This window comes from Falco punctatus (assembly GCF_963210335.1).
Source record: "Falco punctatus genome assembly, chromosome: 3".
Lineage (NCBI taxonomy): Eukaryota > Metazoa > Chordata > Aves > Falconiformes > Falconidae > Falco > Falco punctatus.
The window spans coordinates 114,887,483-114,901,441 of NC_137582.1; the positions used below are offsets into that span (position 1 = coordinate 114,887,483).

Here is a 13,959-nt window from a genome sequence, read left to right on the forward strand (position 1 = left end):
GGCACATAAAAATACCACCAGCCCCTCACTGTTACTGTCCCTTGTGGTGAGAGGGTGGCTGGGGGCCGGGGCTGTGCAGGATCGGGCCCAGGGAGAGCTGGAGAGGGTATTTCCAGCCGTGTGTGTGTGTGTGTGTGTGTGTGTGCGCGTGTCTGGTGTGTGTGTGTGTGCAGCTGTGTGTGTGTCTGTGTGTCTGCGTGTGTGTGTCTGCGTGTGTCTGTGCGTGTGTCTGTGTGTGTGTTTGTGTGTGTTTGTGTGTCTGCATGTCTGTGTGTGTGTCTCTGTGTGTGTCTGCATGTGTGTGTCTGCGTGTCTGTGTGTGTGTTTGTGTGTCTGCATGTGTGTGTCTCTGTGTGTCTGTGTGTGTGTCTCTGTGTGTGTTTGTGTGTGTGTGTGTGTCTCTGTGTGTGTGTGTCTGTGTGTGTCTCTCTGTGTGTGTGCAGCTGTGTGTGTGTGTCTGTGTGTTTGTGTGTCTGCATGTGTGTGTCTGCATGTCTGTGTGTGTGTCTGCGTGTGTGTGTCTGTGTGTGTCTGTGTGCGTCTGTGTGTGTGTCTGTGTGCGTCTGTGTGTGTCTGTGTGCGTCTCTGTGTGTCTGTGTGTGTCTGTGCGTCTGTCTGTCTGTGTGTGTGTCTGTGTGCGTGCGTGTGTGTGCGTGTGCGCGCCTTGGAGGGGTGGCTTCCCTGCACCCCGGTTTGCAGGGCGAGTTCCCCCAGCGAGGAAGCCCCACTGAGACCCCCTTGACTGGGGGGTCAGGGTGCCCGAAGCCTGAGGTTCTGTCTGCAGGGCAGGTGCCTCAGCGCCCTGTGCTGGGAGGGCACCCAGGCAGGGTGCAGGGGGGGCTCAGACAGGGTGCTGAGGGTCTCACCCCCTCCCCCAGAGCTCACCAGAGTTTGTGGGTTGGTGTGACCGGTGCCAAATCCTGGGCTTTTCCCACCGGCAACTTTATCAGGACAAGGAGTAAATAAGGGGTCCAGGATCTGGTGGGCTATCGGTGGCCACGGCAACTGCTCAAGCTGGCCAGGAGCTGCACCCCAGCCCTGGGGACAGCGGGAGCCCCCCTGGGACATGGTCCCAAGCTACCTTGCCATCGGCTGGGCAAGGTGGGCTGCTGCCCCCCCCCCGCCGCGGCTCTGCCCTGCTGCGGATTCACCGCGTCCCCGCAGAGCCATCGCGGCAGAGACCCTGTGCCAGGCAGCCGGGTGGCTCTGCCTGTGCTTTGCCATCAGACGGCCACCTTGCTCCTGCCCCCGGCGGGGTCGAAGCCCCCCGTGTGCGATGCTGTCCCTGTGCTGTCCCCGGGGGTGCTGGCTTGGAGGGGGGTCAGGGGGGCGATGCCAGGATCTGCCTTGGCATGTGTGCGGGCAGCACCCCAGCCTGGCGCGGGCTGCCTCTGGATCCCACAGATCCCCACGTACCCCCTGTAAATCCCAGCAGACAGAGCTCGGGAAGCCACAGCGGTGTCCCCCCATGCTGCCGGCCACCGAGGGACCCCCGATGCCGACCTGTCCCACCCCGTGCCACCTCCACGGGCAGGCGGTGGGCCCGGGCAAGCGATGCCGGAGGGTGAGCCGGCGGCCGCCCCGGCTGGGCTGGCTGGTACAATGAACCATTGCTGGGAGCGCGGGGAGGAAGGGGGGGCGAGGGGAGGGGAAGCTCTTGCTCGGCTGCGAGAGCTGCCGAAGAGACAGGGGAAACAGGCACAGGCGCTCCCCGCTCTCCCCGCAGCGCCCACCTCACCCTGCCCTGCCCTGCCACCCACCCTGCCACCCCGGCCCCCCACGCCGGGCGGTTTGGGGTGCTGTGCTGGCACCTCGGCCTGTGGTCCCGTCGGGAGCCGGGTGCGGCGTGGGAGCGGGGGTCCATGCGAGCCGGAGCAGGAGGGCTGACGGTAGGAGGGATGCATGGGGATGTGTGGGGTGCTGGGTGGTGGTGGTGCTCGGCCCCCTGCTTTGGGGAGGGGTCTCTCAATCCCCTTGCCATGTGCTGGGGGGGTGCTGAGAGTTGTCTTCCCCTTGTGTGGGGTGGCTATGGGACTGGGGTGGGATGGGGCGCTGAGCTGTGGGGATGGAAGGTCCCGTGCCCCTGGCCGTGGGGGGGGCTGCCACTGGGCACTGCCCTCACCACTCCCCCCTAGGCAACATCAGCCTTTGCAATGAGCCTGGGGGCGGGCGGGCAGGAGACCCCTGTCCTCCCTGTCCCGGGGGACAGCAAGTCAGCGAGGGGCAGCACGCCCCGGGCAGCAGTGTGGGGAGGGCTGGAGGCAGCCGCCTGCTCCAGCTCGTCCCCCGGCACTGATCGGTGGCAACGCCGCAGTGGGGAGGCTGCGGAGACAAATGATGCCTTCGCCTGTGCCCGACCCAAGCGCTGGGGAGGGGGCAGGTCATGGCACCCCAGGGAACACTGGGATGGGGGGCACACGCCTGCTCCCCCAGCCCCACAGGTGCCCACGGCATGCCAGCCTGGCAGGTGCTGACGGGGGGATGCTGGGGGCTGAGCTCTGCCCTGCCAGGGCTGGGGGCAGCTGTGGGGGGCTCAGACCCTGGCCGGAGTGGGTGCTCCCCCCGCTCCCTGCAGCTCTGCCTCGTCCCAGTCCTTGGTGTGTCCCAAGGAGGGACAGGAACTGGCGGCTTCCTGCCCTGCACAATTCCCTCCCCGCCCCGCTCCTCCCGGGACATTGTATTTGGAGCCCTGGCCGGCTCCCTCCCTCCGCCCCTGCAGCCCCTCGGATCCGGGAATTGCTCTTCTTCCAGCGGAAATCCTGCTTTCCCAGCCGGCGATGGGGCTGGGAGGCCGAGGGGGGCATCTCCTCCCAGGACAGGGGGCCAGGGGCCAGCCCCTGCCACGGGCCTGGTGGCTGCCGGGTGGGCTTGTGGGGGCACATTGCTTTTGGGGGGGTGGCAAGTCCTGCCTCCTCTGCCCCGGGGTATTGGGGAGGGGGCAGCACCCTGCCACCTCCTGGGGCTGGCACAGGGATGATGCCGGCTGGGCGCTGGCCATGCCTAGCCAGAGCACAGTTGGTTCTGGGGGGCAGTGGTCCCCTTTGAACCCTGTCCTGCTGGCGGGCAGGCAGGGGAGGGGGGGTCCCTGCAGGCATCGCTGCTGGAGAGTGCCCGGGAATAGCACCGGGCCGCCACCGCGCTGCTGATGGGCACCGCCGGTGCTCCCAGCCTGCTGGTTTCCCAACTGGGGTGGGATGCCCCACTGGGAAACCCACGCTCGGGGGATGCTCTTGCAGCGGTCACCCCGTCTGCACGTCCCCAGCAGAGCATTGCATCCCATCCTGCCATCTCTGCCGGCGTCCCCGTGTCTCACCGAGCTCTGGAGCCATATGCTCCTGGTGTGGATCTCTCCGGCCACAGCAGGACCCTTCCCATCCCTCCTCGCACCCACTGTCCTCGGGGAACCTGCTCCCATCAGGGCTGAGCTGGGCCAGGGGCTGCCATGCCCCGCTGGGAGTTGCAGAGCACTCGCCAGGCATGGGGTGAACTGGGGGGACTGGAGCAGGGGCAGGGCTCTACCCCAGGGCCTCGGCTCTGGGCTGCTGGGCTTGGGACTGGGGGCAGCGGGGAGGGAGCAGGGACGTGCCACCGTCTGCCACTGCGTTGGGCCAAGGAGCAAGGTGGAGAGGAGGGATGTGTTCTCTTGTCCCCTCCCCAGGTTTGTGGGGGTCCTGGGTGTGGGATGGGGACATGGCCTGGGGTCATGTGTCCCAATGAGCCACCCAAAATGAGGCGCCTTCCCCTCCTGCGCTGCAGCTGCTGCATGCCTCGGTTTCCCCGCTGGGACCAGGGATGTCCAGAGCCACAGGGCGATGGAGGCGCCTGGGCGGGCTCCGTGCTGGGCTGTGCAGCAATCTCAGTTCCTCTTCCACCAGCGAGGCTGCAGGCGGGTGGTGACAGCCACCGGGGTGCAGGGCCACAGGCAAAGGACGGAGAGGGGTGCAGGGCGGAGGGGGTGGGACAAGGCGGGGGGGGGGCACAAAGCACCCAAGCGGCTGCAGCTGCTGCTCAGCCCTGCTGTGGTCCCTGCCCAGCCCCCCTGGCTGCCACGTCCCCGAGGCCTGGGAACCTGCCAGCCCCGGGGTTCCCCTTGGTGGCTGCCACACCATCCTTTTCCTCCACCTCCTTCCCCATGCCGTGCTCCGGCTGCTTCCTCCTCCCGCTGCGTAGGTGCCGGCTGGGTTCCTCTGGCAGCTGCCCCTCTGCCGCTGGCGTGTTCCTCGGGGAGCCATAGCGTGCCTGGGTGCCGGGGGCCCACCCCCAGCTTGGCAGATGTCACCCCGGCTCGTCCCCATGGCACAGGGTGCGTGATGTTTCCAGAAGCCCCTGTATTTCCGCATCCCCCCAGCGCCTGACCCCTCCATCACTGTTATACTCCAGAGCAGCATGGCGGCAGGGGAGGGGGGCGATACCCACTGGGTGCCTCAGCATCGGGGGTGACAGGCAGGGTGACACTGCTGCGCACCAGGACATGGCACCCGGGCTGGGAGCTGGGAGTGGGGATGAACCGCCCCGTGCCTGGGGGGGTCGGGAGCAGATGGACAGGCGGCCAGGGATGCGGCTGCATCGTGCCCAGCCGTGCCCGGCGGGGCGGGGGCAGCGGCGGGGGTGACAAGTTGGCTGGGTCTCAGCACAGGGCGGGAGCTGGCAGCTCGGCTGGGACTGGTGCCGGTAGAGCCGGTGTGGGAAGGGCTCGGTTGCCATCTGCTCCCAGACTCCGAGCAGCACCTTTTCGGGAGAGCTGGGGCCAGATGCCAGCGCGCAGCCATCAGACATGGGGCCAGCTGCATCCCGTCCCCACAGATGATGCAAAGGGACAGTTTTTGTGCCACCCTGCCTGGTTAGGAGGTGGCAGGGACCAGCTCGGGGATTTTGTGGGTGCCCAGAGAAGGGGAAGCATGGGTGCAATGCTGCTGTGTGGCAGCTAAGCATGGCACAAGCAGTGGCTAGAGCCCGTGGTGCAGCAATATTTTGGGTTTGTCCTTGCCTAGAAGATGCTCCGTGCCCGCCTGATCCCTGCCGGCCGCTGTGACAGCGCTGCCACCACACTCAGCACAGAAATTCAGCAAAATGAGAAGTTTCTGCGTGTGATGCTGGCAACAGGGTGGGTGATTCCCACCCAGAGGGGACGGGATTTGCGAGAGCTGGGGGTGTTAGTCAGCTGAAATAGCCACTTGCTGTCAGCAAAAATAAAAACCCCGAGCAGGGGCATGCCCTTTCGGATTTGGCAATGCTGCCCCGTCCGCAACGGCCGTGGCCTTGCCACACTGCTGGTGTCGAAAGCAAAGGTGGAAGGGGGAGAGACGTCCCTTTCCACTCCCAGCTGAGAGAAAGGAAAGTGAATCAGACTGTGACAGGGGAAACATGCCTGAAACGTCTCATCTGCCCCAAACCCTGTGTCCTCTGCGCTCCCAGGATGGGCAGCGGGCGCAGGGCTGCTGCTCAGCACCTTCCCTCCACTCTTGGGCTGCGATGGGGTGAGCTCTGCCGTACAGCTGCAGAGCCCTCAGCCAGAAAGCTTTGCCCAGTCCAAACTGGGCAGACTGGGGTGGGTGGGTGTGCAGCACCCAGGGGAGGTGACAGGGCTGGGGACAGAAATGTCCCCTTGCAGCCATGGCAGGGGGGGACTGATTTCCTCTCCTGCGACACCTTGGCTGCCACATGTGACCCGTCCGGAAGAGTGGCCCCGACCGCAGCGAGGCCAGAAAGGCCCCTCATGCCGCCGGACACCGGCTCCCCGGCTGAGCAGAGGGGATGGGGACACTCGGAAGGCTCCTTTTCGCCCTGCTTTGGGGCAGCCGGGGGACACGTCTGCCCTTGGCGGGAGGCAGTCGGTTTGTTGAGGACGCAGCAGGAGAAAAAGAGAAAAACTGCTCAAGGATGTGGTTTCAGCCCATGCAGGGGTGTTGCAGCCTGTGCAAGAGCTTGCAGCCCTGGAAGGGGTGTTGCCACCTGTGCAGAGGTATTGCAGCCTGTGCAGGGGTGTTGCAGCCCATGCAGGGGTGTTGCAGCCCATGCAGGAGTGTTGCAGCCCGTGCAGGGGTGTTGCAGCCCGTGCAGGAGTGTTGCAGCCCGTGCAGGAGTGTTGCAGCCCGTGCAGGGGTGTTGCATCCCATGCAGGGGTGTTGCATCCCATGCAGGAGTGTTGCAGCCCGTGCAGGGGTGTTGCATCCCATGCAGGGGTGTTGCATCCCATGCAGGAGTGTTGCAGCCCGTGCAGGGGTGTTGCAGCCCGTGCAGGGGTGTTGCAGCCCGTGCAGGGGTGTTGCCCTCTGCCTGATGCCCTCCCTGGTGTCCACAGGTGCCTCTTCTCCCCGAGGTGACATGGAGCAGCTGAAGTGACCCGAGGAGTCATCGCAGTGAGTAGGGTCGCCATGGATGGGAGCACCCCAAGGGTGCCAGGGGTAGCAGGGTCCCCCTGGGCAGCACAGCTCTCCTCGTAGCCCAGTCCTGATGTCACAGCCCAGGCACCTAGCTTGCTGTGCCAGGGGGTGGCAACACCCTGCTCCTCCTGGGGCCGGGGTGAGTGTGGGGGTGGGCAGGGGCCCATGCATGCACCCCAGTGCCTCTAACTGGGACCAGGTGTGCACACACTTGTGCACATGCATGTGCCCTGCTGGGGGGGGCACGGGACTCATGGTCCCTCTGTCCCGCAGGCCGTGCCCAGGATGGGCTGTGTGCACTGCAAAGAGAAGGGATCTGGCAAAGGGCAGGTGGGGGGCGAGGTGGGCACCCCCCCACCCCTCACCTCCCAGTACGACCCCGACCCCACGCAGCCGAGCGCCATCTTCACTCGCATTCCTGACTTCAACAACTTCCACGGCACGGCAGTGCCCTCGGCTCCATCCTTCACGGGGCCAGGGCTCTGCACCTCCAACACGCTGCAAATGCGGAGCGGGGGCATCACAGGTCAGTGGGGCTGGGGTGCTGGGGGGGTTATCCAGCTGCACCCCTGCAGTGCTGGGGTGTGGGGGTATCCTGGGGGCTCACTGCAGCCCCCTCCATGCGCCACAGGTGGGGGTGTGACGCTCTTCATCGCCCTGTACGACTATGAGGCCAGGACAGAGGACGACCTGACCTTCCAGAAAGGGGAGAAATTCCACATCATCAACAACACGTGAGCCCTTCTAGGCCCCTGCCACCCCCAGCACCCCAGTGCCACCCTGGGGAGGTGCCTCCGTGCATGGGTACCCCGTGCAGGACCCAGGCTGGGGACCCCAGCTCTGCCGCGGCTCCATTGCTGGGTACCTGCAAGAGAGCCAGGGCCACGTGTGTCATGTGTTGAGCGGTCTTGTGCTGGGGGAGAACGGGATCTGGGGGTGCTGTGTGTGGGGTGGGGAGGGCAGGACAGCCAGGTCCCTCCGTCTGTCCCTCCTCCTCACTCTTTGTTCCTCTTTCCCCAGGGAGGGTGACTGGTGGGAGGCCAGGTCGCTGAGCACGGGCACCACGGGCTACATCCCCAGCAACTACGTGGCCCCTGTGGACTCTATCCAGGCAGAAGAGTAAGCATGGGGGGTTCAGGGATGGAGGAAGACCCCAACCCCATCTGCCTCGGACCCAGGTGTCCTGGCACTCCTGGCGAGCCCTGGCAGTGCTGGCAAGGGGCCCCGTGGGTGGGTGTCCCCCGGTGGTACCCCCCCGGCTCTGAGCCTGGCCCCATGGCAGGTGGTACTTTGGGAAGATCGGGCGCAAGGATGCGGAGCGGCAGCTCCTGTGCCATGGCAACTGCAGGGGCACCTTCCTCATCCGGGAGAGTGAGACAACAAAAGGTACGGGGACAGGGTTGGGGACACCGAGGGGCTGCGCCCTGTGTCCCTCCCTGACCCACCCTGACCTGTGCCCCCACATAGGTGCCTACTCCCTCTCCATCCGGGACTGGGACGAGGCCAAGGGAGACCACGTGAAGCACTATAAGATTCGGAAACTGGACAATGGGGGCTACTACATCACCACCCGTGCCCAGTTCGACACCGTCCAGCAGCTGGTCCAGCACTATATAGGTAGGGTGGGATGGGGGGGCACGGGTGGCGTGGAGAGGGGTAGGGAGAGCCCAGGATACCCTTTGGCAAAAGATAGCCATCTGGGCTAACTGGGTTTAATGGTAGAAGGAGGGGGCTGTTCTGGTGGTGGCATTAGGGGACCCCCCGGGGGTGCCCCCCTTCTGAGTCCTGGGTGCAGGGAGCACCCGGGCTCTCCGGAGCTGTTAAATAGCCCCTGGGTCTGGGTGGGCACGAGCCATGGGCACAGCCAGGGGAACTGGGGATCCAGCACAGCCCGAGGGGGTGCGGGGCCATCCCGGGGGAGGCAGAGGGGGGTGAACCCCATTTATATGTGAGCATGTCGGGGGTTGACTGGACCACGCAGGAGCCTGGGCGATGCCTGGGGCAGTGGGTGGGCGCAGCGGGCTGGTGGGGGTCCCTGTGTGGCTGACGGCTGCCCCTGCCACCCTGGTGCCGCAGAGCGGGCGGCTGGGCTGTGCTGCCGCCTGGCCGTGCCGTGCCACAAGGGAACCCCCAGGCTGGCCGACCTCTCGGTCAAAACCAAAGACGTGTGGGAGATCCCCCGCGAGTCGCTCCAGCTCCTCAAGAAGCTGGGCAACGGGCAGTTCGGGGAAGTGTGGATGGGTAGGGCCTGGTGGGCAAGCTGGGGAGAGCGGGGGGGGGGGGGGGATGGCGGGGGCACCCCCAGGCCTGGCACCCCCCACCCCTGGGGAAGGGGCTCCTGCCTGCTGGGGCAGGCTGAGCGACACCAGTTTGCCGGCATGGGGATAAGTCCCGTGTCCTGCTCTGGGGTCACAACAGGTACCCCGGGCTGCCACGTGATGTCCCTGCATGGGTGAGCAGCCCCCCCATTTCAGATGGGAGCACAAGACCAGGCCGAGGGATCCCCTTTTTGCCATCCTCTTCCTCCAGTGCCCCATGCTCGCTCCGCTCGGCATGCATGCTGCATTCATCCCATCGCACCCCCTCCCTCCCTCCTACCTTCCCTGCCCCCCCCCCCCCCCCCCCGCAGAATATAACGACGGGTTGTGCCATCTGCTAACCCGCGCGTGCCCCGCTATGAAGCCCCAGACCCTGGGATTAGCTAAGGACGCCTGGGAGATAGTGCGGGAATCCATCAGCCTCGACAAGAAACTCGGCATGGGATGTTTCGGAGACGTGTGGATGGGTAAGGCTGGCCCAGCCGGCCAGTGGGTGGGGGGTACAGGGGGGGCAGGGGCAGTCTGGTCCTGCCCTGGCAGGCAGCATCACGGGATGCCAAGCGGTACCCACTGCTGGGGGGGATGGCAGCTTGGCACAGGCTCCCCCGTGGAGGGATGGGGAATGGGGTGAGGTTGGCATTAGGAGATGAACTCACGGGTGCCTTGTCCCCATGCCATGGGGTGAGGGGGACTCCTTGTCCTGGGTGGGATTTCCTTGCCCTGCCCTGATTTCCTTGTTCCTCCACCCATGCAACCCTCCATGCATCCCTCCCACCCTCCATCCATCCATCCTTCCATGCAAGCATGCACCCCTCCATCCACATACCCCCCTCCATCCACGCACTCCTCTGTCCGGTCCTGCTGGGGCTGGCTGTCCCCTGAGCTCACGGTGACGCTGTGTCCCCGGCCCAGGCACATGGAACGGCACCACGAAGGTGGCGGTGAAGACGCTGAAGCCGGGCACCATGTCACCCGAGGCTTTCCTGGAGGAGGCTCAGATCATGAAGCGGCTGCGGCACGACAAGCTGGTGCAGCTCTACGCCGTCGTGTCGGAGGAGCCCATCTACATCGTCACCGAGTTCATGAGCCAGGGTGAGGGGGGAGCACTGCCCGTGGGACCCCCCAGCATTCCTTCCTCCAGCTCTTCTACAAGCCTCACCCTGCCTGGGCACAGCTGGGGTGGGCAGGGAGCTGGTCCCAGGGCTGGGGGCTTGCAGGGGGTGGGCACCCTTGGGTGGGCACGGCTGGTTCTCAGGCGCTTTGACTGGCACCCTTTGCCCGCAGGCAGCTTGCTGGATTTCCTAAAGGATGGGGACGGCCGCTACCTGAAGCTGCCCCAGCTGGTGGACATGGCTGCCCAGGTACCGGGGATGCTGGCACGGGGTGGGGGTGCACCCAGGGGCTGCATCTGGGGGGTCCTCACTGCTTCCCACCCCCGCCAGATCGCGGCGGGCATGGCCTACATCGAGCGGATGAACTACATCCACCGGGACCTCCGCGCTGCCAACATCCTGGTGGGAGACAACCTGGTGTGCAAGATCGCCGACTTTGGCCTCGCTCGCCTCATCGAGGACAACGAGTACACAGCGCGCCAGGGTGAGCCGGTTTGGTGCCTTGCTGCTGTGGGGACGGCTGCCCTGTCCCCTCTGTGCTGCATCCCACCCTGGGCCCGGAGCTGGTCATCCCCAGTGCTGGGTGTCCTGGGCAATGGGTGTCCCAGGGGCTGGGTGCCCCCAGGGATGGGTATCCTGGGTGATGGATACCCCAGGGGATGGGTGTCCCAGGGGATGGGTACTCCAGGTACAGGGTGTCCCCAGTTCAGGGTGCCCCATGTGTGGTGTACCCCAGGCAGAGGGTACCTTGCGTGGTGGGTGCCCTTGGTGCACGGTGTCCTGGTGAAGGATCCTCCCGGTGCAGGGTACCTTGGGTGCAGGACACCTTCAGTACAGGGTGCAGCATGTCCCCAGTGCAAGGTGTCCCAGTTGCGGGCTGTCCCCAGTGCTGGCCCTGGATGTGGGTGCAGCAGGGTGCCCCGGCCATGGCTCACCTGCCTCCTCTTGCAGGTGCCAAGTTCCCCATCAAGTGGACGGCCCCCGAGGCTGCGCTTTTTGGGAAATTCACCATCAAGTCAGACGTCTGGTCCTTCGGCATCCTCCTGACTGAGCTGGTGACCAAAGGCCGGGTGCCCTACCCAGGTATGGCAGCGGGCACCCTTGGGGTGGGCTGGGCGGCAGGGTGCAGGCCGGGCAGGGGCTGACCCTCCCCGGCTGCCACCAGCAAGGCTTGCCCCATGCCTCAGTCTCCCCATCAGAGAGACCAGCGTTACGCCGGGCTTCCTATCCAAACCACGGGGCAATGTTGCTGTGTCCCTTGGTGTGCCTCAGTTTCCCCACTGGCTCATCCTGTGGGGGTGCTGGTCACTGAGCTGGGGGTCCTTGTCACGCAGGGATGAACAACCGGGAGGTGCTGGAGCAGGTGGAGCGGGGGTACCGCATGCAGTGCCCGAGCAACTGCCCACCCTCCCTGCACGAGGTGATGGTGCAGTGCTGGAAGCGGGAGCCCGAGGAGCGCCCCACCTTCGAGTACCTCCAGTCCTTCCTCGAGGACTACTTCACTGCCACCGAGCCCCAGTACCAGCCGGGGGACAACCAGTGACCTGCTGCTGGCACCCCCCAGCCAGGCTCTGGGGTGGCTTTTGGGAAAACCTCCCCCTTTTTGCAGGGGGATGTTGCTCCGTCTGCTTGTGCAGGCCCCCCCCTCAAAAAAATAATGCCTGTCAGGGGATGCTCAGGGTGCCCCCGGCTTTGCACAAGGATTTTGGACTCAGAGAGGGGGCAAAGCTGTGCCCCCCCCCCAGCCCCCCTTACCCCTCTCTCGTTGCCTTTACACCCAGCTTTGAACCTGAGAAGTGCTTTGGCTGGGGGGGAGGGGGGGGTACCCCACTGTGCTCCCCCCAGACACCCCTAGACCTGCAGCAGCAGAAGCCTCAGGGTGGGGGGACCATGCCAACCCCAATCTCCTCTCCTCCAGCTCAGCTCTGCACACCTTGGGGGGTTCAGCTCCCCAAATCCTGGTGCTGACCTGGGGAAGATCACCTCAACTTCCCTCCCCCTCCGCCCCCCCCCCCGTTATATTGTCTTTAATTTATAAGATTTTATACCCCTCACCCAGCAGCCATCTCACCGTCAGGAATCCCTGGGGTATTTGGGGGGATCCCTTTGCTCCCCCCTTTTATCTCCTCTCCTTATAGTAGAGCCAAGTCCTGAAAGCCATAAACCTCTGCTTGCACTGGCGGGGAAACAAGGGGTCCCGGGGGGGCCAGGGGTCCTTGGGGGGCCCAGGCGGGGGTGGGACAGCTCTGCCCCAGGGGCTGTTTCCTGCTGCCCCATGTCAGGCAGGAGGGGGGTACGGGATGGGGTTACCCCCATGGCGCTCAGGGGGGTCCCGACTGCAGCTTGGCTCAAACCGCTGCGGCAAGCGTTACAGGGGGCTGGGGGGGGGGACTCGGGGCACAATGTGAATGTGATGGTGCTGGGGTGGGGGGGGATGCCACCCTGCCGGCTGGCTCCTGGGGGGCCGGCTGCCCCCCTGGGCACCCCCTTTCCTAAAGGGGGCTGCCTGTAGTCCCAGGCTTGGCCCCAGCCTTGCTCTCCATGGCCAAGAGCCCCCAGCACCCATGGGGCAGGGCTGTGGGTGGCCAGTGCCATCCAGGGGGGGTGAGGGAAGAGGAGGGGAGGGATTCGTTGTTTATTTTTTTTAAAATCCAGTCTGTAAATAGAGAGAAATAAAACCTTTCTAACAAGTGGGGGGGGGGGAGCCTGAGTCCTTCTTTCCCCCCCTCAGGTTGAGGAGCTGCCCCAGGTGGGTATAAGGCAGTGGGCAGGGTGGGCTTGGGGGGTGGCTAGAGCTGGGGGGGGCAACCCTGCACTGCAGGAGTTGGGGTGGGGACACCCATCCCCATGCAGGGGGGCTCCCAGGTTCAGCCAAGCCAGGACTGGGAGCTGTATCCTCACCCTCTCCAGCCCAGGGCACAGACATAGCCCAGGCGGGGGGGGCCACCCCCATGGGGGAAAGCAGGGAAAGGCCCCCCTGCCCCCCCCCCCCGCTCCAGCCATTTAGGGCTGCAGCATCAGTTCCCCTTGCAAAGAAAAGCCTGGAAAAGCAGGGCTGGGAAGCATTTGGGTTTGCAAAGCTGCCCCCACGCAAGGCAGTCCCCCCCCACACCCAGCATCCCCACTGTCCCCTCCTGCTAGCTTGCAGGCATGTGCGTTAACGAGGCAGCAGCCTGGGTTTAATTAGCAAGGGGGGGTGTCTGGCCAGGGGAAAATGCTGGCACCCTCCTCCGTGTGAGGGCAGACATGCCAGTGGGGGGGTCCTGTGCTTGGAGGCTGGGGAAGAAAAGGTTAATTTTCCTTGCAGCTTGGCCTCCCCAGCAGGGCCCAGCTGTGGCGGCTAATGAATTCCCCAGCACTGGTGGGAAGGGGGGACTGGCCCTGGCCCCATCCAGGGGGGGCTCAGGCTAGGGGGGAGGCCCTGGGCAGGTGGGGAGAGGGGCACGAGGCCAGTGCCAGTGGGTTTGGGGATACGCTGGGGGGCCTGGGGACATGCCACCATCCCTGGGCACCTCCCCAGCTCCCGCTTCACCCCAACTCCTACAAGGGCTGCAAATCCTCCGGGCACAGGGTCACACAGTGGAGCAGGGCTGGATGCGGCCGCACCCCTTCCCCATCCCAGGGAAAAATCCCTCCGGGAAGGGCCAGGCCCCCAGCCAGGCTTGGCTGGGCAGCGTGGCACGGTGCCCGGTGCTGGGGGGGCCAGGCGAGGAGAGCAGATTGCGTGGCACCGCCAGCCGAGGCGAGGAGGCGGTTGGCACCGGAGCGCAGCGGGTAGAGCCCTGGTGCCAGATTGCAGCCACCGGCTCCGGCTGCCCCACGCCTGAGGCTGGGCACCCAGGGCCACACAGGCGTGGGGGGTGAGGGCCACGTGGGGCACCCCACGGCCACGGCAGCATCCTCATCACACCCCCCTGCCTGGGGGAGGTTGGGGCTTTGGGTTGTGCCACCCCTTGGCTCTGCCCACCCGTCTGCCCCCCGCTTTGTATCACCCCCCTGCTTGGCATGCACACACCTGCACACCCATGTGTTCAGTGCACACGTGTTCACATGCACGCCGCCTGTCCTGGGTGTGCACACGCGTGCATTCAGTGCAGCCCTGCTCCGTGCACGCGTGTGCACACACACTCTAATGTTCAGTGCACG

General features: G+C 65.4%; 1 protein-coding gene across 3 annotated transcripts; it reads left to right on the top strand.

Annotated features, from left to right (window-relative positions):
• The first annotated feature begins 53 nt into the window (after window positions 1-53).
• Window positions 54-12,505, top strand: FGR (FGR proto-oncogene, Src family tyrosine kinase). 3 transcript variants are annotated; one of them, XM_080380292.1, is made up of 13 exons: window positions 54-106; window positions 6,302-6,359; window positions 6,657-6,909; window positions 7,015-7,117; window positions 7,404-7,502; window positions 7,666-7,769; window positions 7,851-8,000; window positions 8,460-8,624; window positions 9,614-9,793; window positions 9,986-10,062; window positions 10,144-10,297; window positions 10,765-10,896; window positions 11,148-12,505. In XM_080380292.1, exons 3-13 carry the CDS (start codon window positions 6,669-6,671, stop codon window positions 11,354-11,356), a joined length of 1,614 nt encoding a protein of 537 aa, XP_080236418.1. In that variant the 5' UTR covers window positions 54-106; window positions 6,302-6,359; window positions 6,657-6,668; the 3' UTR covers window positions 11,357-12,505. The 3 variants fall into 3 exon arrangements, with proteins under 3 accessions (XP_080236418.1, XP_080236417.1, XP_080236419.1); XM_080380291.1 differs by lacking the exon at window positions 54-106 and adding an exon at window positions 667-1,889; XM_080380293.1 differs by lacking the exons at window positions 54-106; window positions 8,460-8,624 and adding exons at window positions 1,648-1,889; window positions 9,013-9,168.
• The last annotated feature ends 1,454 nt before the right edge of the window (window positions 12,506-13,959 follow it).